Here is a 25,682-nt window from a genome sequence, read left to right on the forward strand (position 1 = left end):
AGAATTTATTAAATTGTCTGTCACTGAAACACCTTGGTCATAATACAGTAACATGTATCTGCAATACATTGTTTTCCCCTGGCGGACATGGTTTTGTGTGACTCGTTAAAGTGATTTAAATTAACTGCATTTAAAGATGTAATAGTGATGTTTAAGTAAGTAAAAGCAAATCACATGTTTTATTTGCTCTTGTTATTCTTACAGCTCCTGTCATATACCAGTACATATTAACTCCATAATCTGTGTGTTTTTGATAGTTTGACTTCTGCTGCCCCCAAGTGGCTCAACAATCAGCTCTTGTAGGTTTCAAACCTGCTCACTGTTCATCCTTGTGGCATGCTGTCAGGCATTAGCAGTATTATGTAGAAATGTGTGTCACTCACTTATAGTGGATTTTGAGTTGCTCATCTTGAATAATTTCATTCAAAAACCGGATCTGAACACTGAAACCCCTTCCTACTTTTTGACATTATGCTGAACAGCATGTATGTGAAATTCATTAGTTTGGAGCTGAATTCCATGAACATGAAAGTGAATGTAACACTATGAAAATGAATTCAGTTGCTCTTAAACTGTTTTTAGAGCAGACTGAGCTTTTTCAGCAAGGGCCCTTAAAGAGACAGACACTAAAACGGAGTGTTCCAGATGGAGGGTGAATACAAGTATATTCAGATGGACAGTGTGAGAAAAATAATGTTTCTTTTTTTTTGACATAAAAGCATGTAATGTTGTAGTTGACCCCCCCCCCCAAAAAAAAGTATGAACCAGAAAATGAGCATAATATGGGACCTTTAAAAGTTTCAAAAGTTAAACACATGTATGTTCAATAAAAAAAACAAACACACAGTAACAGTTTAGCCAGTTTTAATAGTTTTAAAACACTTGGTTTGGAAAAAAGTACAAAAGTGATCCTGGACGCCACAGTATGAAACCAGCCCAATAATGCAAGGTGATAGGTGTGTTCCTTTAAAAAGCATCTTCTACAGACATGTTAATTTCAACTGGCCTTAACATACACATACTGTACTCACTAAAACAGATACAAGCAATAGTTTAAATACAATGGCTGACCCCAGTAATACATTTACAAGTGATTCTTAAAAAACTAATTAAAAGGGAGGGGGAAAAAAAGAAGTCTGACCACAATGCCAACTGGTGTCTGGCAGTAAAATCATGCAGTATTACAATCGTTCCACTAAAGAGAAACAGCAAAGCACTACAGCTGTCACACAGTGAGAAAGAGGGCAGCCAAGAGGTGTTTCTCTGTCAGCCTGCCAAAGTCTTCATTGGTTGTTGATGAATTGTTATTGAGAGGGTTCTCGACTGTTGAGCAGCGGCTCAGTGGACACCCTTCCCACGTTTGCATACATTGTAAAAGTTGCGCAGGGCCTCTCCATTAAGGAGAACTTGTCTCCCACAATCGCATCAATTTAGAAAAATATAACTAATTGCTATTGAAGAGAATCCCAAAATGTGGGATATTCTCTTAGTATGTTGTGAAGAAATAAAAAAGCCAAGAAATACAGTTGAATAAATAAATTGCATGACATCCATAAAAATAAGTGGATACACTGAGTTGACAGAATGCTATCCACATATGCACACCATGCTTTCCGTTTTGGCCCGGCAGTGTTAAAAACGAGGGCACCATCCTCTACTCCGTCCAAAGTCGCATCCTATGAACCAGTGGAAAAGTTGCCATAAAATATCTAAAATATGCGGACATTTAGAGAAAGGTTTCTTTGATTCAACAGTTGATTTCCATGTACAACATGGTCTCTGGCTTTACCAATCAAGAAGTAATCAATGTTGATGGCAATGGGGAAACACAAGAGAGGGACTTTCAGTGTTACAACAATGAAGTCGCTCTGTGTTGTTACCCGCTGGCCGGCCTATTGTTAGGGCAACAGCAGTGAACTTCCTGTCCGGTCAAACTTTTTGCCTTTAGAGAGCGCAGCCACTTGTTTCATCAGCTCCCTGTTCTTGCTCTGTGGAAACAAAGGAGAAATGTTATAGTTCTGAATTTTTAAAAATCTGAGTGGAGGCATTTGTGAAATCACGCTGCACATTTACATCGGAAATGACGTGAAATCTTGACTGTCTTAATGGCAGCAAACGCATTAGCTGCAATTTCAAAGCACTTCCTTTTGTCACTTATGTACCCATGATTCATCCAGCGCTACAAGCGAAAGGGCTTGGCTCAGCGTGGTCTACCTTCAGCTGTTAGACTGCACTGACAAAAACGCATTTGGTGCATCAAACACGTCAACATGAGTCACACTCAAAAAAATAAAAAATAATCCAATGTTTGACAGGAAATGGCTTAGCTGACACATTGTATCTGTAACAACAGACTGCAAACTTATGCAACAAGTGAATCTTCCCTTGCTAAATAGATGACACAATGTCTTTCCAGATGGTGATTAACATTTTAAGCAGTTACTTCACAATACTGACCACTATACATTCTGATACACTGCACACCCCTGCGCGGTATTATGCGAGCTTTTCTAAATAAATCACAAACAAAAACAGTAATGATCATCATGTAGTGTTGTGCTGAACAAAAGACAATTGTGACGTGCATAATTTCTAAAACTATTACTGATTACAGATTAGTTGGGGAAATTAGAGAACGGGGTGTGTACTCCTTTGCATGGCAGTGTTTCCCACAGAATTAGAATCTACCTGTGTTTGTAGTTTACGATAAAGTTTAACTTTCACTGCACCTGGCGTTCTGCTGTTCCGCCTGTCCCCAGAGTACGCTCTGCACTCCAAGAGTGTTGTGCAACAATAAACTGTATACATATTCCAAAAGTGTTTCTGACGCATAAAAACATACAATCAGTACATGGCAGCGGGTGGTTTAATCGAGGTGGGATGCCACAAATAAATGAATGTGTGGGAAACCATGCATTGTCAAGTGCATGGGGTTTTTTTTAGATTCCAAAAGTGATGTGTGCATATTTAAACAGTAAGAATACACTATGGAAATTTAAATGGCACTTTGTTTGATTGAGGTTATTTCTACTGGACCTTTAAGCACAGATAAAAGAAGCCGGTATTTAAACTGTCTTAAGTGAACATCAGGGATGACAGAACTAAAATTAAAGACATGTTTTAGTGATGATTGTATTTCCACACCTCCTTGGAACCTGCACATCAGAACATTTGGGCTCTGTAAACTTCCTCAAACAGATATGACCACTTAGGATGCAAAAAACAAGTAGATATAAAGTATGTATAAATCAACACACCAAAGTGCCGTTACAGTTAGGTGTGTTGATTGATTATATATAGAATGGTGTGGAAAATGACAATAACCATATCAAAAAATATTCTAGAGCAAATTTTGAATGCGGGTTGGCGTTGAAGCTATTATGATTGCCACGTGTGCATGTGTCATTTCCTACCTGCTGCTGCTCCATAGACTCTTTGTGCGATTTCTCCATTTGATTCATCTTCACTCTCATGTTGGATTCCTGGTACTGAAAGTCTGCTTTGAGCTCTGTGAGCTGGAGGGAAATTAATAATCAGTACGTCACACGAACACAAGCAACCAACAATGATGTGACTTTGAGTCATCAGCGCCGGAGGTCAGGCCAGACTGATAACCCACCTTTCGGTCCTTCTCGAGAATGGTTTGATCCCTTTGCTGCAGGAGTCTCTTCAGTGACATCACTTCCTCTTTCAGCTGGCTGATGAGAATGAAGTTGTCCGTTCCTCCAGAATCCATCGACTGGGTGATGGAACTACTGAAGGGAGAAAGGAAAAAGCATGAGGCCAGCACTGATATGGGTAGTTAAAGGTATACTATGGAGGAATGGATGGTGACTTTTTGTTCACAGTATCGCCACCTGAAGTGAAAACCTACCCCCAGATTTACTCTCAGCGAGCTTCACTTTGCTATATTTGCCTTTTTTTGGCGCTGTGTCCAAGATTTTCACAGCTTCCTCAAGAACGAAAGTTACCTAGATTCTGGCACCTGCTTATTACGTTTTTATAAAGTCCCAATCTCATCTGCACCCTGTGCTCAGGAACGTCCCAGAATGAAGCAACATAAGAATAAAATAATAAAATACAGGCAGAGGGCAGAGTCTCGGCAGAAAAAAAAAAACACTGCCACACGCTTCTACAGGAGGGTCTACAGGTCTGAATAAGTGACTTTTAAAACTTTTTAAGACCATCTTCATACTACTTTAAATTAAATTTAAGACCAAAACTTCAATGGAAATACACAAGTGTGTACTCTTTCTGTCTTTCTACCTAAACGCACAGAGGGAGCAAAACTAGAGGCACTGCACCATATATGCATTCAGTCAAAGTCTGTTCACCCATAGAATCAGGTCCCTCCTGTTATCATATTTCCTGTAGCACCAACACCAGAAATTCTCGCGTAAAATGACTTAAAAGCACGTACAATTTATACAATTTGAATTTCAGACAATTTAATACTTTTAAAGGCCATTTATTAGTAAGTGTGTATTTAAGACATTTAAAGGAACTGTGGCGACCCTGTTATAGTGGGTCATAAGTGTTTATTGAGAGGGATTCATTTTGTTCCAGTCTATACATTGTTTTGGGGAAAAGCCTGCATAGTTTACCTTGAACATGTGTAGACAAAACTATTCAAAAACAAAAGGCAATTTTTACAGTAAAATTTTTTTAAATAAAAGCAACTTAATGATTTTTTCAAACCATTGCAACACTCATCATACCTGTCCCCGTTGGATGGCTTCATCTCCAGTTTTGGTTTCTTCTTTGGAGTCTCCTTCTGGATTGAAGAAGATTTATGGCTGCAATGAAAATAAAAAATGGCGATGTACAAATTGGGCCTAAAAACTCATTCTTTTGCGATGTATATTGTGCAGTTTGAATGAGAAGGAAAGTTTTACCTCTGCTTCCACAGTCCCTGTTCCTGCTCAGGACTCAAGCTCCCACTCAGTCTGCAAAAGAGAAGCTAGCTGTTAGTGAGCCAGATCTTTATTTCTACTTATCAGTGCTTTATTTAAAAAAAAAAAAACAAAAAACATAAAGCGGAGTCCTGCACCAGTTTGGATGTATTGTAACAAGTAAAAATATTTTTATATAAATTTAAAGGGTAGGGCAAAAATGAACTGAATGCCGATGGGAGGCGGCTGAGAGCAAAAACAATAACAGGTGCTCGAGCTGGGCGTGTTAATGCTCAGCAGCTTCTACCTGATCGGACAACTGTATCATGAGGCAAACTCTGACAAAGTGTACAGACGACATTCAACAAAACATCTTTCTGGAGGTGAGGATGCAGCTGACTGATAGCTCCAGGGCGGTTACTTTGGACATTTGGACACATCAATACCGCAAATTGGGCAGACGTGTAGCTCCACCAGAAACATCTCCAAATGCAGAGTAGGGTGCAGATTTAAGAGATTATTTTTCTAACATCTTAGTTTAGATATTAAAATCGCATTAATATTGGTGTAGGAAAAACCAATCACCCATTATCCCTTCAACTGTCGATATACGATCGGATCGCCTATTGACACAAGCCTATTTGAAAAACAGCAATGACACGAAAGGACGTACTTGTGATGAGAACTGCTGTGCCTGTGTTGATGATGGTGGTGGTGATGATGGTGAGGTCTTGAGTGGTGGTCTTTCTCATTCAGGGATGAGGAGTTGGAGGAGCCGAAGCCCTTCCTCTGCTCCTTGGTCTTCTGCAGGACGCGGCGGTAGGACAGAGTACAGAGCCAGCATAGCAGTTTCCCGTCCACCTGTAGTACAAGACAGAGACAGTAGTTCAAAAGACGTGCTGCTACACATTCACTGTCAAATGAGACTTTGCGTGTGCAAGGTTTATACCTTTCTCCTGCCTTCCTCCTTACGGTCAAAAGCGCACTGCTGTTTGCACTGCTCACAGGTCTGTGGAGGTCCATATTTCTTCTCTGAGTTAGTACAACGCTGACACTTTGTCCCGATAAAAGCTGCGATGATGTTACAGTACTGGCAGGGTTTGGGCTGTAAAGAGACAAAAAAAATGGTGCTTAGAACATTTACACATTAAGGACTGTTCACAAATGTACACCAAGTTCAACTCTATAGATATAACTGAGTTTTAAAGTGCTTCAGGAAAAACAGGAGAGGCCAGTTACTCACTGTTCCAAACTGTTTGACGTTCTGGGCGCACTTCTTGCAGATTGTATTGGTTTTACTGTAAAGAATAAACATTTATTTACATCCAAAACAAATGATATGAAATGCAAAGACATTTATTATTAAGTCTTCATTAGGAGTACACATCTCACCTTTCCTGCTGAAACTCAGATCTGCAGTACGTGCACTTTACTATCGGATGCGCGATGCGACACTCCTGTGGCAACAACAAACAACAAAAAATGTTCCCCTGAGTTTGAGAAATAAATTGTCTCATTACAATGTACACATAAGAAACAAGACTGCCTCATGAGTCCTTGTGTGTTTGTTGCGCAATGCCTCTTGGCTACACCATCAGTGGAACACCTGACTATTTGGGTGTAGACACCAGGATGACCTTGCATTGTTACTGCGTAGAGTCAGCCCAACATATCATAGCAGCAGGGCTGTGTTGGAAAAGACAGCAAAAGCAGAGCCATTCCTGGATAACTTTATGTGGTATTCTTTAAAATTTAAAGTGAGAGGAATCTCACTGTAATTGCAATACAGTTGATTCTGTGTTTTATCTATACTGTGCAAAGAAAAGCTGTCTGCAGGGGGAACCTCTCCAGTACTGGAGGGATGTTTATGAAGTGATAAAGCTGTCCATTTTTATCTCTCCTCCCCAAAACAGTGCAGTCAGTGAAGTAAGGAAAGGTGGGGAGGTTTTTAAAGGGCTCCCTAGGAGCAACAAGTGAGTAAATACGTGGCAATTCTTAAAAGCACAAGTCTTGTGATGCTTTGAGAACTAATGTTTGGCAGGTAAAAACGTGGCATTAGTGTGCTATTACTCTTTTACAAACAGGACAGTCGTACTGAATGCCCTAAACGAGATTACAGTCACTGTAATAGCGCAGATAAAAGCTGTTACATAATCTGCCTAACTTGTCATAACACCATCACACCAGGTCGACAACAACACCCGCAAACAGCATCATTATTTACGGTCTGGGATTGTCTTATTTACAATCATCCTCGATCACACACACAGCCCGGTACCTTGCACAGCTGCTGGCCCTGCGACAGCTCCTCGAAGGGGTACCGCTGGTTACACTTCGTACAGGCGTACAGAGCCGACGTTGCCATTCTCGCCCAACTAATGTCACCGAGCTAAAAGAGGTTAGCGGAGTCCAGCTGCAAACTGAACGGATTTACGGCACTATTTCCTTTCGAGCCGCTCGCTAATTGAGAAATAAAAACACACACACACCGTGCTGGCATCCACTGATAGCTAACGTTAGCTAGCTCTGCTAGGCAGCGCAGGGCAACACAGAAATAGCTTAGCTGGAGGGAGCAGGCGAAGAACAATAAACTCCAAATATTTGGGATCTTTCACTGCACGCACGTTACCCAGTCACACTAACGCGGGATCAGTCGTTCGTTATGCCGCCACGCAAGAAACCCGTTAACATATATCTGGCTATTTAGATGAAGTTTCCACTGTTCTCGCCAAGAAAGGTATTTTCCTGTTTTCCTTCTCTCTTTTTGTATCAACGCCGTCGTCGTCATGTAACCGGAAGTGGTCGACGGCTTCAGAAGAAGAAAGGAAACCTATCGCGACACGACAGCCGTCCGCGGGATTCACATTTTGAAATGAGCAGAGCCAATCACGTGTCTGCATTCAGCCGACAAAGCTGCACATCATGTATGAACATGTCATTAACTTGCGCAGATTTTTACTTGTTTGATCACTAAAGTCACGACTTCAGACTTCATTCCTGTGACAGGCGCTACAGACACAAGAACAGATTGTTCCCACGAGCTGTCACTCCGATCAACAGCGAAATAATCACTAAATCACTCATCAATAAATCAGTCATGAACGCCAACACATCCGCTGCCTGCATTATTGTTTTGAAGCTTTTAATACACCACTGTTAACCTAATCTGTCACTGTCAATATAAATCTTACACGCTGTGTATGCAATACATAAGTGTATAGACGTTTTAACTCCATCGTTGGTCATTTATTTATATAATGTTTTTGATTGATTGATGTATATGTAGAGAGAGATGCACATCACAGCCCCTCCTTTTTCTTATGCCTCTGGCAATCAGTTTAGTTTGTAAATCTTCTTAAACTAAGTCATGTTTGTGCTTTTCTTGAGCTCCACACCCAAATCACAGTTTCATTCTGAAATACACATTCTTTCCAAACAAAACGTTTCTTTATTAAATTATATTTACCTTCCCTACCAAAAAGAAAACATTGTGTTATAAATTACCTGGTGGTAAATTATTTCGTGCTTTATGCATTATTTGTGCTATGTTAAATTCTGCTACATCAACAAACTTCAAGGCATTTCACTTAAAAAATGAGAGTGTTAGTGTATTCTCAACATCCTACATTATTAACTATCCTTATGTCTCTTTTTTGCAGTTTGTATTATGGATGTAGGGTGCTTTTGACAGTGTTAGCCCATTTAACAGCTATTTATATGGCAACGCAAGTGAGCAGTGAGGAATATACAGCACTGTGTGATCCAGAATGGGGCTCGTTCTTACCAGTACTGCTCCTTACCAGTTAATCTCACACTTTTATATAAACATGAATACACCTATTTTTTCACAGTTGTGAACATTATAGTCCTGTCTTTTTTTTTTTCTTCCTGTCCTGTTTTGTTGACCTTGCGCTTAGCTGTTATGGCTGTTTCTCTGTATAAGTCTATTGAAAGAAATTCCCCCGAAACAGTCGAATCCTTGTATGTGTTCATAAACTTGACTAATACATTTGATTCTGCTTCTGGCTATATTAACTATAAGCTCAGTCATAGCACCAGACACAAATGTAGCATTACACCCTGTTTGTCTTTGGAAGAGCTATTTATGTGTAATAATTGAATCATTATTGACATTAGTTTAAATGGAAATCATCCCTGTTCTTTTGAATCAGCTAATTCTCACTGCTCTACAAATGTTTAGAAATGGTTATAATGGATTTAAGGCTAGTTTTTAAATCATAACACCAAAGTGTCATGAAGGTCCCGGGGCTTATATTATCAGGAGCTAGAGAAGGTCACAAGATTATCACAAGCTAAGATAAATTTGCAACATCTCTCAAATAAAATGTGGCCATGTAGGTAAACCATCATTGATAAAAGGACTCCAGGAAGTGAAAAAAAAACAATCACTGAGACTCTTAAAGAGGATATGCTGTTGCACATCCAAGCTATACTGCTGGATACTGCTGATTGATAACAAAAGGGTATTAGCAGAATAATATTTAGGCCTTTAATGTAGTCCATGTATGGCAGAGGATCAGTATATATCAGTTTGGCCCAACAAGATATCATGGACACATCATAAGACACTGCATTATAAGGATTGGTCCCACCACCTCTCTACAAAGGAACAAGACACACTGTGGTGGTTTTGCAACTTGTTTTGGTCATTATGCATCTATTTGTGGTTTTGTGTCTTTTTGTGGATATTTTGTTTCTCCTTGTGCTCATTTTTAGGAAATGTGGGTCTCTTTTTGTTCCCTTTGTGTTTCTTTGAGGTAATTTTGTGTCTCACTGTGGTTATTTTGTCTCTTATTGTGATGTGTGTCTTTGGGGTAATTTTGGATCTATTTGAGGCCATTTGTGTCTTTCTTGGTCTCCTTGTGGTTTATTTTTTTGTCTCTGTGGTCATTTTTCTGTCTCTCTGAGATAATTTGGGGGTCATTTTGAGGTAATTTAGTCTCCTTGAGGTTCTTTTGTGTCTTCTTTGGTCATGTTGTATCCCTTTGTGGTTGTATTGTGTCTCTGTGGTTATTTTGAATGCTTTGTTGTCTTTTTGCAGTTCATTTGCATTTTTTTGTTATCATTTTTAGTCTCCTCTTGGTCAGCATGTGTTTATTTGAGTGATATTTTATAGGTGAAGATCAGAGGGGCCCATGAAACTTGGGGCCCCTGGGCCTGTGCCCAGTAGCTGTTCAGTTATCCATCCATGCATTTACTGTATTCAGTATCATAGTAACAATCGTCAATTGCAACTCAGTGCTTATTTAAACTGATTAGATCTCATGTCTGAAAATTGTGGGACAACTAACAATCAGTTAACATTAACATTCAATTCACATTGTTAGAATGAGTTTATTGGAGGGTTGAGTAATTTCTATCGGTCTCAAATTTTTTCTTTAATGTATCCAGTTAGGAAGTCCCTGTATAACCCAGTTCAAGATCTTATACAGCTATATAAAACTCTCATTGGTATTTTAAACAAAAGACTCAAAAGACAGCTTTTAGCATTTGGTGCGCTGTCAGAAGCTGAAATGGTAAAATAGGAAGTGGGTAAACTCTACTTTACCTCAGCTACTATGATGGATGGAAAGATGGACCTATCAGTTTCAGTTCCTGTCTCTTTTTCTGACCTTTCCCCTCTGAGTCAGTTCAACTTCTGTAAACCTTATGTTCACCGTCTCCGTCTCACAGGCTGTGTTTTCACCTCCTCTCTCAAGAATTTCTGGGACCACAAGGAGTAGAATTAGGAATAGTTTTGCTGGATCACAATGAAAACTTGTGATGAGTCAATGGAGAAATAATGTTAACAGTGCTTTCTTCAAAAACATTCTTCACTCTCACAATTAAAAAAAAGACCCCAAAAGTTTGCAAAAAGTTGACTACATAGTATCAGTATATTTATTAGTTAAACATTTTAATATATCTTAACATTTGACAATACAGTTTTCTTTTTCTGCTGCCTGCAGTATATCTATTCTAAAAAAAAAAGAAGTTTTGGAAGCACCTCAGCCTCACTTCAGCCGTGTGGAAATATGTTCATATTTTAATAGCCATACATTTTTCAAGGAAGAGCGATTCAATAAGAGGCATTACAAATTATTTCTAAGTGATAGGCATTTAGCAACAAAAGTGAGGGGAATAACAATTCCATTAATAATTCAAGGATGACCTCCAGCATATTTATGGCTAGTCATTTAATATTAAGGTGTGAGAGTGAAACAGCTTGAATATGACTATGCTAATGTTTTCATAGCAATCGCAGCCTAATCTTAGCCTCCAGCACAACCACACTGTTAATGTCAGACTTCATTTATTACAAAAGGCACTCTTGTATATTATGGAAAGCCGGTAATCATAACAAGAGATAATGAATGCTAATGTCACTTAAGTGCTGCAGTCATTTGAAACACAATAATCGGGTAAAGCTAAGAAATAAACTGGAGGCTAATGTAACAAACCATACTGACTCCTTGAAGCTGAGTCCTGTGTTTATTGCAAGTATTTGAATTATGCAGGAGAAATGATAACTAACACTGTATTCATTATTTTACCTTGGCAATTAAAAACTGTGCACACTTTTCTCTCATTATTCTCCCAATCAGTCATTCAGAGCAAGGCACAGATATTCATTAAACTTAGAAAAACAAAAACACCCAGAGCAAATTATTAGTTGTTACGCACTCTTCTGCCTTTAAAAACATACAGTCTGATACTAGCTTTAAAAAGCATGTGTAAAAAAATGTTCACACTAACATTTTAGTAAGTAACAGATTTACTATTTACTCATTCAAATTAACTATTGCATATTCTGTGTCGCTTATTAATAATGCATGGGGATATTTTGTATCAACTGATGAAGAGTGTGGGACATATGTACAAGACTGGACTAAAGGATAATAAATAACTAGTTAGAAAAATGAAACTTACAAAACTTAAATCACTCGCTGAGAGGAATGCGGTATATGACACATTATGTATTAATAAAAAAACAAAACAAATATTTGGTCACAATAAGCTAAAAGCACTGCCTTGTGCCAACTTATTTAATGCACTCTATGTCTATTTTTTTAGAAGCAGCTAAAATTACAGCCCTTTAGCTACATTGTATTCATTTAACAACTCCCAAGCTATTTAGTGGGTTTTAGTAATAGAGCTTGAAATTTTGCAGTAATGCACATCTTCACAATTGCTTCAGCTGCTCTGCTTTCAAATCATCCATACATTTGCAGTGTCAAGGAATGAAGTGTGTTTCTATAAAGTGTGTAAGGCATACATATTTTACCCGAGTAATATTGTAGTGTACTCAAAAATGATCAACACTGATTGTAGGTAGGTCGATATGCTAAACAGTACTCGCTATTCTGGTTACATGTCCTCTCAACCCGGGAGGAAGAGTAAAATATGGCTGTAGTAAAGCAGTCTGAGACAGACACTTTTGACCTGTGAGAGGTGCAAACACATCAGACTTTTGGTGGTGGTTTATTAAGTGTATCACCCAAAAAGGCAGTTTGGCACACAGGTCCTTCGTGGCGCCACATGTTGACAGCTACTACACCCTCTCACAGGTAGGATTCTGCGACCAGCCCAAGGGTCTAAGTCGTGTCAAACAAATGTCTGCACAGGCGTGATGGAGCGTGTGGGGGAGCCCGCCCGCTCAGAGGAAGAAGAGGCTGAGCGGTTGGTCACCTCTCGCTGCAACTCGTCCACTCTCTTCTGCAGCTCGGCGCGCTTCGCCAGCAGCTCCTTGTAGCGCTGGTGAACAGGTTCCTTGCACAAAAACAAAAGTTAAAGGTGAAGTTTAGCCACTAAAATGGAGCATGTGTGGAGTGCAAACAATTTCTTTAGAAAACACTTAAGAAACAAGTTTCTCAACATACCTGAGGCCTCATGCGAGGGTTCCAGCGGATGTAGTAGCCGACCCAAAGCTCCAGGTGGCGTAAGCTGACTACGGGGAACAGCACATGGTTGGAATAGTTGACATACAAAGGATTGGTAAACTCCTCCAGCTGGCTGTTTATGTAAGACCACAACGATACCGTTCTCTTGGGAATCTCCTGCAAAATAAAAGGTGTGTTTGTCATTAACACTGAATGCACAATAAGCCAGTAACAAACTTTCTGCTTCACCCTTTTTGTAATATTTTACTTTTTAAAAGTCTCTTTTTGGGAGAAACAAAATGCTCTTACTTCTTTCAACCTCTGCTGTTCGCTGTTACACAAGAATGTCCCAAACAGGCAGCTGTACAGGTGGTCCAGTATGGTTACCAGGAAGTATTCATTAAACTCAAAGGCTGCAGGAAACTTGAATAAAAACAGTTTCATTAGTCTCCTTAAAAGAGTACGTTATTTTAAAAAATTCTTCCACCTATGACCACTTATTGCTTACCTGGCGAGTCAACTGCCAGACACAGTCGATGAACTGAATAAAAACAGGAGAGCGGTCTGCGTCTGTGTGGTTCTTATCGCCATGACCGATACGCTTAAAGAAGAGGAAAGATCAATCAGTGATGCAATCAGAAAGACACCACATGTGGTTTCTGAAACCAAAAGTGTGTAAGAGTGCGTTTACCAGCTGGAAGCGGTGACCGAAGCTCAGCCACTCTTTCTCAAGCAGCACCTCGAACCCGCGAATGGTGCGGTAGTAACCGTCCAGCATGAGCATGGCCAAGGAGGTGAGCTGGGCTGTGCGGTCCCAGCCGTCACTACAGTGCACCACCACTGATGTTTTCCCAGACTCCACCTTGTCTGCAATTCGCAGCGCTCCTGCCAGGATCAGCTAAAGACACATACACATAAACAACAAGGTGAAGAGACTGGAAACTGGCTCATCTTGGATTTTTATACCTAATTTCTCTCCTTGAAAGATTCAGTTGGTGTCTTGACATAGTTAGGTGTCGTGTTGAAGGCACAGTGAGAAAAGGGGCAAAACAGTCCTTCACCCTGGCCTGTTAATGCTGGGGAAGCATGGTTTTTAAACTCATAAGAGAGACATTATTACATTTCCTGCAGATCTGATTCGTTGTTATTACCGTAGTATCAGTGCCCTACAGCCATTCACATGATGGTGCAATAGACTAGCATGTTTTTAGTGAATTTCATGCATGTTTCGAGACAGCCTAGCAGCGCTAAAGTTACTCAACATCATTAGCCTATGTTCTGGCAATATGTTTTAAGGTTATCACACAGAGACTTGAAACCTTACGGGCTACAGGTCCCTGAAGGCTCACAACTGTTTCTAACCCTGTTTGGATAAAGTGTTCGTTCAACCAGAAACAGCCCCGAACACACTAGACACCAGTTAAAGAAACTCATTTTAGCGTGCAGAAAGCATAATTTCACATCTAATGGGGTGATTTAAGGGTTTATTTCAAGGAAAACAAATCTGGCAATTGTTAAAACATAAAAGAAAAACAGGATGGTTTTTCTAAATGTTGTATGTTTGTTTGTGTCATCTATATATGAAGTGTGTTTTATGATGATAAAATTACTGTTAAAAACAAGCACTTTCAGTGATGATAAACTGATGGTGCAAACATGCCCCAAGTTTCATTGGCTCTACCGGTTGAAGCACTCTCGCTCAGTTTTTAAAAAAAATAAATTGTTCCTATTAGTCACTTAGACACAAAAACATGGACAAGTACGCTCCAGATGAAAAAACTTCTCCTTAACTCTTATAGTGAATGCTTTATTTTCTGTCTTGGTGTTGAAGGATGGGCTGTTTTGAAGGTGTTCCCATAAATACCAACTGTCGCTATCACAATCACAATGATGCATCTCTATATTCACCTTAATGTGCTCAAGCCAATGAGTGGACTCCAGGTTGGAGAGCCAATGGGAGTCCTCGATGTTGGGGTAGACCACATCCTTCAGCTTGCGGAGGGACTCTCTCATCACGTGGATGTTGTGAATATCCAAAAACACCAGCTCGGCGTTTTGATACGCATCCTCGCTTTCGTAACCACCGCCTTTCATCTGAAGAACAAAAAACACAAGTGGAGACAGAACAGGTGGTGAGACAGCTCATCCATTTGGCAAAAAGAGCTTCCTTAAAAACTATATGAGGATAGTTTTTCTTTTAAGAATATCTAATAAACCTTGTTGGCAGCAGCGTTGACACTGGGCCTCGCATCAAAAATAAAAAGTTTATGGGACTGCGCATTTGCGTCCATGATCGCCTGGAGGTATTTCTCATCCTCTTTGCTGCGCTTTCCGTTGACTCCAACCATGGGCTGACTGCAGCGCGTCACTGTCGCCTGGCTCTCTGGATGGATCCATGACAACACCTACACACAGAGCAAAACAGAATATGAACACAGACAGTCCAACAAACCAGCTGCACAGGAGCCAAAGTTAAATAATTATGAAGCGTCACTCACAGGTATCCGTCCCTTTGCTCTGAAGGCAGCGACTCTCTTCAGCTCTTCGTCTGGTATGTTGACAGGCACCGCCAGGGTTGATGGGTAGGTGTCACAAACCTCATAGTGGTCGTTTACTTTTGTTATCCTCCAGCTTTCATTGGGTATACCCTTTACAAACACACCAGCAACAAACCTAATGAGCTTTCTGTCACATTACGCTAAACAGTTGCACCCTGTTGTTTTTTTTAAATACCTGTCTTTTGTATTCAGAGACGGCGTCATACACCTTCCATCCGTTTTCAGGAAACACTTGCCCATATTCAAAGGCAAAGATTTGCTGTGGGGAGTGGAAGAGAAGTTCAGCAGTCAGGAGACAGCGCGGAGCTACAGTGTCAGAGACAGAGCGGCTGAGGATCACTCACCAGCCCGTTGGAAACAGGAAACGCAAATTTCACCAGCACTTCGAAAATGGACTTCCTGAGTGTGTCCTCCATTTGTTTGTGTGCAAATCGCAGATTGCGCATATCCTGCAGAAAAGCAGAGCAGCAAGTCACGGTCAAACGGCTGTATGCAGAGATAGCAGAAAAAGCAATTACAGGTGCTAACATTATGCTGTTGTGGACACAGCTTGTTCAGAGGCCCACTTTTTCTCAGTGACCCTAAATTTCTGAAGGATTGTTTACATTGTTTACATAGCAGCGATGAAAAGATGTTCATCTTCTTCTTCCTCAGCCTACGCACTGAAGAACTGTCATCTACTGTGCTGTCTGTATATTCTTATATCTGTCAGCTGTACACCACTGAATCGCTATTTACAACCAGTGTTTTTATTCCAGACTGTTTCCACATCTTACTCACCTTGCAAACTAGTCCATAGGACACATCACCACGGCTTGACGCACTTCCAATCTTTTCCACACGACTCACCACCCCGAGGGGCAGGTCCAGCACAAACGCTGGCTCCTAGAGACCAACAACACATTAACTAAAGCTGAATGATTCTTGGACAAATTTGCAATGCTTCTTGAAATTAACGAAGCATACCCTGTCCATGCATCTGAAGAAAAGCCTGTAGTTGGTAACGGTCACTGTTCCCCTCAGTGCTCCGATGAAAGGACAGAAGTAGGTAACATCTTGGGCTACAGAATTAAAGAAGAAAAATAAGCTTCATCAGTCAAGATTAGCAAATGTATAAAATATTGCTTTAATGTGGAAGAAAGCTGCTTTGCCTTTAATACATGCAAGTTGTTTTGATTAGAGTTGTGATTGCAGCAAAGACAGAACCTACCCATGTCTTGCACAGTTTCATTTGGAAGTAACTGCGGCTCTTCTTTGTCTGATTCTCTAAGAACCTGCTGGAAACAGAAGATACAACTTAGACCTGAATGTAATGCAGTCTGTTGACTTGGACAATGCCATTTGCTAAATTAATCAACATAATTATTATCATTCAAAGACTAATACTGAATAGTATGTAACTCACAAGATGGCATACCTTGGCAGCAGTTTTGGGTCTAACCTGAAAGGTGCAGAAAAGAAGAGTCACGGTGCGATCACTATCATTAGGATTAATGAAGCAGCAGCATGTCAGTGTACTGTGTGCAGGCCACTAACCCTGAGCTCAGGGGAGAGCTCTGTGGACGTGGCCACAGAGTCAGAGGACATGGCAGAGGGCGGCTTGGCCTGGGCAGAGCGGTCAGAGCGAGAGGTAGAAGTGCTGGAGAGAGATAACATGATAACTGATGTAGTAGTCTTTATATAGTCTAAGGGTGTAACCACACTCATTTCTCATCGCAGGACACTTGCGGCAACACCATTATTTGACAAATAATGAGCTTAATTAGAAAAATTGTTGAATAAATATGATTTTATTTGAAAAAGCTGAGTCGCACCTTGGGATTCTTAGAGACTGTTCTTTTTTTAAGATGGTGCATTAGTTTGTTTTGTGGTTGTTGTTTTGTTTTTTTTGTTTTACCTACACTGACGCTAGAAATATTTTTTTGAGCCTCCACTACCTCCACTATAAATGAGTTATAAAACTTACCCTTTGATGTTTAAATGTTAAAAGTTGAAGACGAAATCCTACAGTTGAAAACAAAAGAAAGTTTCTTTTTTTACTCCTGTCATGCATACTGGTTAGTAAGAGCAAACAGTTTGGTTTTGGCCAACTTTTAAATGAGACATAAAATAAAATAATTCCGATGAAACATCACTGTTTTAGGCTCAGATTTGGTTACTTTTGTTTTTTTTACCTGTTTCTGGCTATGATAAATGGAGTAAGTTTTGCAGTTTTTAAAGAAAACATGCCTTCCAAATCCACGTTAAAATATATACAGCAATTTCAGTTTGTGTGCCCCTCCTCTAAGCCCAAAATAAATTCAAAAAAACATTAATCTCCTGTGCATAAGTTATTTGATATGATCCCCCCTTTTTGAAACCACCCTCTCCCCTCCCATAAATTACGAACAGTCCCTTAAAGATTCAGTCACACTGAGTAAGGATAAATGCCAAGTCCCTTGATGCATCAGGTATGACTAGGAAATTGTGCGGATTTTTAACATTATTTTCAGATGACTGATACCCAAAGAAATAATTTACTGTTCTAAACTATTATGGACACCTCAGTCCATACAGGATCGATGGTACGGGTTTTATCGATTAGTCAGATTGAGTATGCGAAAATACTCCTTACGGATATTTGTATATATTTTCATATCCCCAAATGATTAGTCGACCATTTGATTTAAAGGGATAGCAGCCGACAATGACAAGAGCCATTAAATGGGGCCGTAACTTACTGTCGACATCAGTGGTCGTTTCATGGCAGATTATCAACCACACTGGATTATTTGTCGAGTTTTATAGTCACTTCTTAAGGGTTACAAAACTACACAATTATTAGAGATGTTACCTGATGTTATAAAACATAAATATAACGCCTTCTGTTAGTTTCAAAACTTTTAGCTAGCTTAGAAAGCGATGTGTTGTGGTGGGTTTAGCTACCTCGACAATGAATCAACACTCGGCTGTCGGGACGAGGAGCGCTTCGAGCCCAAACTGTCGATGCTGCCGCTCTTCTCCATCTTCTCCTGCCTCGGCTGTGTGGTCGGCTGGCAGTGTGGAGCCCGAGAGTGCGATACAGAGCCGTCTGTCCACCGAAGAATGTCTTTAAATCCCCCCTCGGAGTACAGTAAATCCGCACAAACAAAAGGAAGCTGCCATGTTTTCCCAGCAGCCTTCCAATCCCTGTCACAGGGAGGGGATTGTTGGACATGGCGCCGCGTGCAGGCCGACTCGAGTATCGACTGGAGTATCGGCTGGTCGCGTGCTGCCTTCACTGACTGCTGTGTACGTTTTGACGTGCACAAACATTTACGTGTATTATTTCAAATATTCAAAATATAATGTAATAAAATTTAAAATATAATATTATTGCTGTGCATTTAAAAAGCAAATAGAATTATATCTTCGAACTATTTTGGGTAAAACACCATACACACTCGTGCATTGTGCGGTATGTCTTCGTACATTCTCGATGTTTCCTGTCCGATAATTAATTTGGGTTGAATTTATCTGCTTGAAGCTGGCACAATTTGTAAAAAGACAGCTGCAATACAGTTTAATGTACTGAACATTTAGCATATCTTATTCATTTATATATTAAAAGTTGAATGTGGGTATTTAGGGACTGTTCATTACTTGTGAGAGTGGAGGGAGTGGTGCAAAACTGGGGAGGCACTTTAATGTGTCTAAACACTGGAGAGGGAGTTACGTTTTTTGATTTGACTTGACGAGAGACACTTCACTTTAAAGAGTCATATTTTGTGTTTATTATAAATACCCTCAGAATCCCAAAACATACAGGTGGGTTTTAAAGGCCCGTTTTATTTAAAAATCACACAATTTATCATAGCCAGAAATCGTGAAATATGGCTATTTATTGATGGTGGAGGGAGGCTGATGCAATTTTAACCAGTATCTCTTAGAGACTTCAGGACAACACACACACACACATATATATATATATATACACACACATGTAAATATGTGTGTGTACAAGTGTGTGTACCCCTGACTCTGATAAAATACCATCCCTTAAAGATTACTATAGTCTATGCCAGCAATAATATAAAAATAAATAATATTTATAAATGTATTACATTATTTCCTGTGAATATTACATCGGGGATTAGGTTTTCTAGATAGATATTTCTTTAGTCTATACTCAATGAGAACTGCAATAAATACCGTACCAAAAAATGAGGATAAAATTAAGTAGGAGGTCAAATATTTGAAAATCAGTGTGTTGTGAAGAGCTCATTCTCGGCAATGGCATCATTTTTTCTCAGAAATTCCTGCAAGCAATTTTTTAAACACAGTCTGAAAGATTTTGTTTATTGAAGTTTATGTTAAAAAAAAAAAAAAACACACCTACAGAGAGACTCAGATGTTGAATCACAGTTAACAATTTCATCAAACTTTCATGAGCTTTATTTAAAGGATGTAACTCACCAACTCATATCATTTATATACACAACATTTTACTTGATGACTGTACAAATACTAATGCATTTGAATACAGACCGTATTTGAATGACATCTATCATTCTTGGAACAAAGTGTTGGAGACAAAAGAAATTAGATTAAAAAAAAACAAACAAAAAAACAACGTCCTTTACTTTACATATTTCTCCATGAATTTCTTGTGAAACTCAGAGCGCAGTGTGTCATTGACAAAGCGTTTCTCCTTCCGTGCTTCATCCACTCCTTTGGCGCAATTCTTGAATACAACATCATCATCCCACCTAGAAAAGTAATAAAGTTTTTATTTTTTTTCTTCAAACACAACACTCATGTTGTGCATACGTGTGTGTTTGTGAGATACCTTCTCTTGACTCTGAATGTGTTCTGTGTCTGCGTCATCTGCTGTTGCTGCTGCTGCCCTGCCAGATTGATCAATGGATTGCCACTCAAGATATTCTCCATGCGAATCCTCTCCTCCTCTGCCTTTTGCTCTCGCTCCTAAGATGGGAAAAGAAACAAAGCCACTAAAAAACTGAAGTAACCTCCTTGCAAACGTAACTTGTGTCTTCATTTGGTAAATGTGCTGTCGACCTGGTACAAACGCGTCAGTCTGAAATGATACTTTACTTTGCGTTCTTGCTCTTCAGCCCGCTCCTTCTTGATCTTCTCCAGCTCTGCCAGAAGAGCTGCAGTGTCGTCATCATCACTGTCCTCCTCAGAGTCCTCATCCTCATCGTCCTATAAAAAAAAACAGCCTCATCAGGAACAGAGCTTAATGAGTGCTAATCGCCCTTAATTCTTGCAGTGCAAGCACTTACATCAGTGAGAGGGTCATCAGCATCAAGATTGGCCGCTGGGATCTGATCCAGTCTGGGCCTCTTTGAAGACGATGACGAAGATGATGATGATGTGGTGTGCTCTGGAAAATTAGGGTCAATAAAGTATTTTAAGCAGCTGTTTTCATGGGTAGAAACTTTAGAAAAATGAGGGAGAAATACATGCTAAAATACATTTAAAAGAAAAAAATAAGTGTAATATGTTCAGAAAGACAAACCTCTTGGTCCTCTTTCTCTGGTCTTTTCACGTGCAGCTACACGCTCCCTCTCCTCCAGCTCCCTGCGGAAGTCACGGGCACGCACCTCCTCTGGGGCATCCTGGGTAGGTTGCCTGAGGACATGAAAACATTTGGTGAAAAAAAAAAAGTTTTCCTTCCTGCATATATCCACTCATGGAGTGAACAGACAGAGGGTGCAGTAGGAAAGTAAAATACTGGATCTAAACCAGCAAGCAGTGCACTCAAAGACACTCTGATGTTTGATATACTGACCTGTACTTGATCTTGGTGTGACCCGGAAGATCTCGACTTGAATACTGCTTGGACAAGGCACTCAAATCTCCCCCTCCTTCTCCTTTACCCCTACCTCCTCTTGCCGGCTCAAATGTTGGTCTCGCAGCTGTAGTCATCTTTGATGGCTCTGTTGTAGCAACACATGAGAGGAGTAAAGACATGGACCAAAAAGTAAAGTGATGCTCATAACGGGGCACACAAGACCCGGGAACAATTACACCAAGAGGGAAAGCTAGATAGATACGCAAAGAGGCAGCTGATGAAAATACAGCAATAACTTGTTAATAATGAGGCAGCAGAATCAATCGTGCACCATTTCTCTGCAGGGAAAGGGTGAAATCACCTCTGAATTACAGACGATATGGTTGAGTGGTAACGCAGTTGTGTAAAGTAAAAGCATTTATGTTTCTATCATTGGTTGAGAGACACTTGGATAATATGAGTGTATCTATAGTCTCGGGGCTTTATGATCCTCAGCTCAGCATCCTCTTAATTTGACTCATTAAGATCTTTCAAATGGCTTGATGTTTTCGACATTGTTTTTTCCCCCAGGTCAGTTGTTGATGTTGGTTTCCCTGGGTGGATATGTTGTGAGAGAAGCATACCCAATAATAAAATAATAAGCTTAGCAATATATTAAATATGTCTTTGGGCTGATCAGATTATAAACATTGTTATCGTCTCTGGGTGACATATTTGCCTCTTCTCGTTTAAGTACAGAACACAAGCTAGCCAGTTAGCCCCCACAGCTAATAATGTGCTAGCATGCTAACCTGATCGAACAACGCTGTTATGGAGGAAAACAAGGCTAATTCGTTTCACTGCCCTACTCTGTTTTGTTTAAGTAGCACAGACATGTATCTTTTATTTAAATAAAAACAGAAATTCAAACTATAAAATTAAAATACAGGAAAAACACTTACGGAGCCGCTAACACACGAGAAAAAGAAGAGCCGACACCACGGGCGACGTCACTTCCTGTAGTAACGTGAAAGGGGGAAAAGATGCGTTCAGAAACACTTGGATATTAGAAAACACTAGAAACCTACTTACTGAATGATTTAATTTAATTTATCGTGAAATTAATAGCCTGGGTTATTATTTGCTTAAATCACTGAATCAGCAGTGTCTGGCGTCTGGCTTTTCATTCCTTTCTCACAAACCTTGCTCAGCAAAGACAGAATACCATCAAATTATTTATTTAACCTTTTGAGACCTGGGCAAATTGACTTTATTCAAAAAACATGGAAAGAAGGTAATGAGCAACAAGAGAAGAAATGACCCAATTAATGATCAATGTTGTTTTGTTGCTGTAACTAGTACTAAAAAAAATAGCCTATTCTACAGTTTCTACATCTAATCCAAGCATACCAAGCATCCGCTCCACCAGAAAATTATATCCACTTATCTCATGTAAAGCAACCTGTTACATACAATTCTGCATTAATTCCAGCACCCTTGAACTCTGCAGCATTGTATTACTGTTTACAGATTACACTGTGTTGTTGTATATATTTACATGTATAGGCTGCATGGTAGTCAAATGTATAATTATGTTGTTAATGTTTATGTGTTGTGTTAATGTTTGCCTTGTTCAACTTTTTGTTGTCCAATGTTCTAGCTGTATGTCTATATTCTGCATTTTTACATTGAGAGCAAGAAGGGAAACAAACATTCAATTCCTTGTATGTACACACACACACACACACACACACACACACACACACACACACACACACACACACACACACACACACACACACACACACACACACACACACACACACACACACACACACACACACAGGCCTTCTTTTAAATAATAATAATTAAAGCTGATTCTGTTCACAGGAATGTGCAGTATTGTAGTGAAGAAGGTAGGGGGCAGATTTTATCAGAAAGCTATCATCAAAGCTCAACTTGCCTGGCCTTGTATTCCTTGAATGTCACATATGTGTTGGCTGTAACTCTTAACTGTCAGGTTTTCAAAATTGTAATATGGTTTCATTTAAACAACACGTGCAGGCCATACAACACAGATGAAATACACACACGAGTAACACACTGAGGTGAAAAAGACAGGGGACAACACAGGGCAAATTTCTACAAATTTTAACGCTTTGAAACTTGAACAAATTGTCTTAATTTCTTTCCAAAACATAGGCAGAATACAGTGAGCAACTTGAAAAAAATAGAAAAAATGACCTGAAAATTAGCACCAATAAAAACCAAAAACAATAACAAAACCAAAAGTAAAAAAAAGTAGAACAACATTAAGGAAATGACCTGAAAAAATACTTAAAATAATAAGAATTCTGGAAAATAATTTTAAGGCTATTATGGCAATTATTAATCATTTTTGGACATTTTCACCTTGCTTTAAATTTTTTTTCTTTATATTTATACATTTCCTGAAATTTGCAGGACATTTCTTGCAAAGTGTTTAATTGTAATTTTCCTAAGTTTTTCAAAGATAGCAAACAAATTTGCTCTGGGTGTGAAGGTTTAAAATATTTGTGAGGGGATCTGAATGCAGCAAGTTCCAAATAGTTACTAGGCAGAGACTTTAGTATTTGTAATTGTTGTTCTGGACAGTGTAGACCTCTCGAGGTGAGGTCTCATAACAATAAATCATGAAGTCCAGTTTTTAAAACTAACATGAAAGTGAATGACAGCATAAAAAGCCAAACCAGAATGGCCCCAGAAAAACAAGGTCCTTCAGCTCTCAGTCAATTTCTATTTGAACTTTATTGTCCCCAGCGGGGAGATTTGTCCTGCGGCCAGGTGACACACAGAACACACATACTTGAACCCAACATACAATCATAACAAAATACATTTTAAAACTTTAAAATCAGAGCACATACATTTGTAAATCTTAGATTTGATAGTAAAAAAATATTATTTGTTTGCAGATTTCCAAGTTTTTTTTAATTTTTATTTCCAGTTTTCACTTCTTCCCATATAATTTGACATACATTTTAATGACACAAAAATGCAGTTAGGGACAGCATGTACCCTCCTGTTTGTGTGCCACATATTTCATTGAGCAAAACGTCAGTTCCCATTCCACAGTTGTGTGTCAGTTCTGCATGTTCTATATGCCATGAATCACTTTTCACGATCTTGTTTTGATAACTTTCTGTCGGAGAGTTTTTACTGAGGATGTTGGCTGAGGTTCAAAGATGCAAACCAACGTGGGAGGTTCGGCTGGATTCCTGAAATCTTATGTGTCAAAAAGGTCTTCATTTTACACTGCCAAGTTCAAATGCTCCCACAGGGGACAAAACCCAGAAAAGAGAAAACAACAACGATGCAAAATATCTGCCAAAAACAAACAATTCAAAGCATGACTGTGATTTTCTGCAAGTTATGAAGCAACCTCTTTGTGTGATGTGATCCTTTGCATAATATATAGGCTACAGGCATATACAGTATATGTGTGTGTGAATGTAATAATGTGTGTTTTTGCCTTTTAAATATGCCTTTTTTCAGGCTATATTTAAGAGGTCAGTTCACTGAAAAGATAAAAAAAAAAAGGTTTCCTCACTTACCTGTAGTTGTATCAAGTCATGTAGATAGTTTCCGCTGCAGGTTTTGGGATATTTATCTCTGAGATTTCCACCACGATCCTGATACAAAGGAAATGAGTGGGCTGCTGTGCTCACAGCAATGAAAATCAGCAGCAACATCTCTCTACAGAGAAAGTGTCCCAGATACTGTGAATAATCTACAGACCAAACTGTGAACATTTCAGTCCATTCAAATCTAAAATAATATAAAAAAACTGAGGTTAAGTTTGTGGGTGCGTCTGTTTCAGTTTCACTGGGGATATTGCATATGTTGCCTAGATCAGTGGTTCCCAATTGGTCCAGTCATGGGGTCCAGATTTCTCCTTGGTCATTAGTTCAAGATCCAAACATACGATAAATTCACATAAATCACATATTCAATTTTATTTCACAAAATTTAAACAACATGTTGACTAAGAACACAATGAAACTAAGAATAATCAGAAACTGTACTTCAAAATAAAAACTCTGTGGCGGAAATTCACTTTACCTTAACATAAAGTGCATTTTTTACTAACTTGACACATTCACAAGTCACATTCTGTGCATTCAGAATGATCCACAACCCACCTCTGGATTGTGCCACTGGTTTAGCTGAAATTGAAAGACTCTGATAGGGCAGTAGATTAAATTCCAACCAAGAAACTGAAGATCAGGTCTCTCTTGATTCCTGGCATCCTCCCAACTGGAACAGCATGTTTGTGAATGAATGTTTTTCTCCTGCAACCAAGAGCGAAAAAACATTATAAAGGCTTCTTATGAAATGTGTTAAGTCAATGAGCTGCAGAGTTTTATGTCTGACTGCATTAATAGTGTGGTATGTATTAAGCGTCAGTCAGTGGGGAGTGGGGGGCGGGGGGTACTAAATTGTAGGTTTGGTTTAAATGATATGAGGTTGTGTCACACTTTGCAGAGTAAAGATCAATGCATGAAAACCCTATTTTGCTTTTAAGGAAAGAGTGATTGTGCAATGAAACATTTCGCAC

General features: G+C 39.4%; 3 protein-coding genes across 6 annotated transcripts; all 3 read right to left on the reverse strand.

Moving 5' to 3' along the window:
* Nucleotides 1–847: 847 nt before the first annotated feature.
* fam76b (family with sequence similarity 76 member B) lies at nt 848–7,700 on the reverse strand. The gene is made up of 10 exons (XM_042499827.1): nt 7,171–7,700; nt 6,285–6,349; nt 6,136–6,190; nt 5,842–5,997; nt 5,566–5,753; nt 4,896–4,946; nt 4,719–4,796; nt 3,620–3,755; nt 3,414–3,515; nt 848–1,988 (listed from the first exon to the last, which is right to left on the reverse strand). The coding sequence occupies exons 1-10, from the start codon at nt 7,255–7,257 to the stop codon at nt 1,899–1,901; spliced, it is 1,008 nt and encodes a 335-aa protein (XP_042355761.1). The 5' UTR covers nt 7,258–7,700; the 3' UTR covers nt 848–1,898.
* A 3,639-nt stretch (nt 7,701–11,339) lies between these two features.
* On the reverse strand, nt 11,340–18,479 carry mtmr2 (myotubularin related protein 2). Of its 4 annotated transcripts, none has more exons than XM_042499716.1 (16): nt 18,256–18,479; nt 16,867–16,969; nt 16,748–16,771; nt 16,541–16,604; nt 16,297–16,391; nt 16,111–16,215; nt 15,675–15,779; nt 15,506–15,589; nt 15,271–15,420; nt 14,989–15,177; nt 14,681–14,866; nt 13,464–13,670; nt 13,281–13,373; nt 13,082–13,195; nt 12,773–12,949; nt 11,340–12,662 (listed from the first exon to the last, which is right to left on the reverse strand). In XM_042499716.1, the coding sequence occupies exons 1-16, from the start codon at nt 18,333–18,335 to the stop codon at nt 12,498–12,500; spliced, it is 1,941 nt and encodes a 646-aa protein (XP_042355650.1). In that variant the 5' UTR covers nt 18,336–18,479; the 3' UTR covers nt 11,340–12,497. The 4 variants fall into 4 exon arrangements, with proteins under 4 accessions (XP_042355650.1, XP_042355649.1, XP_042355648.1 ...); XM_042499715.1 differs by having other exon boundaries at nt 16,541–16,607; XM_042499714.1 differs by having other exon boundaries at nt 16,736–16,771.
* A 1,234-nt stretch (nt 18,480–19,713) lies between these two features.
* Nucleotides 19,714–22,112, reverse strand: cwc15 (CWC15 spliceosome associated protein homolog). The gene is made up of 7 exons (XM_042499665.1): nt 22,048–22,112; nt 21,104–21,251; nt 20,831–20,943; nt 20,595–20,695; nt 20,404–20,514; nt 20,138–20,274; nt 19,714–20,057 (listed from the first exon to the last, which is right to left on the reverse strand). Exons 2-7 carry the CDS (start codon nt 21,238–21,240, stop codon nt 19,928–19,930), a joined length of 729 nt encoding a protein of 242 aa, XP_042355599.1. The 5' UTR covers nt 21,241–21,251; nt 22,048–22,112; the 3' UTR covers nt 19,714–19,927.
* Nucleotides 22,113–25,682: the final 3,570 nt, after the last annotated feature.

Source organism: Plectropomus leopardus, chromosome 13 (genome assembly GCF_008729295.1).
Source record: "Plectropomus leopardus isolate mb chromosome 13, YSFRI_Pleo_2.0, whole genome shotgun sequence".
NCBI lineage: Eukaryota > Metazoa > Chordata > Actinopteri > Perciformes > Serranidae > Plectropomus > Plectropomus leopardus.

Coding starts and splice junctions, on each gene's coding strand:
- fam76b (XM_042499827.1), bottom strand. CDS start 7,257: ATGGCAACGTCGGCTCTGTACGCCTGTACGAAGTGTAACCAGCGGTAC. Junction 3,756..4,718: donor AAGCCATCCAACGGGGACAG/GTATGATGAGTG, acceptor TTCTCCCTTCAG/TAGTTCCATCACCCAGTCGA. Junction 1,989..3,413: donor AGTCTATGGAGCAGCAGCAG/GTAGGAAATGAC, acceptor TTGTTTCCACAG/AGCAAGAACAGGGAGCTGAT.
- mtmr2 (XM_042499713.1), bottom strand. CDS start 18,335: ATGGAGAAGAGCGGCAGCATCGACAGTTTGGGCTCGAAGCGCTCCTCG. Junction 16,392..16,540: donor TGAAACTGTGCAAGACATGG/GTAGGTTCTGTC, acceptor TTAATTCTGTAG/CCCAAGATGTTACCTACTTC. Junction 13,374..13,463: donor TCGGTCACCGCTTCCAGCTG/GTAAACGCACTC, acceptor CTCTTCTTTAAG/CGTATCGGTCATGGCGATAA.
- cwc15 (XM_042499665.1), bottom strand. CDS start 21,240: ATGACTACAGCTGCGAGACCAACATTTGAGCCGGCAAGAGGAGGTAGG. Junction 20,944..21,103: donor CACACCAAGATCAAGTACAG/GTCAGTATATCA, acceptor TCATGTCCTCAG/GCAACCTACCCAGGATGCCC. Junction 20,058..20,137: donor ACATTCAGAGTCAAGAGAAG/GTATCTCACAAA, acceptor TTACTTTTCTAG/GTGGGATGATGATGTTGTAT.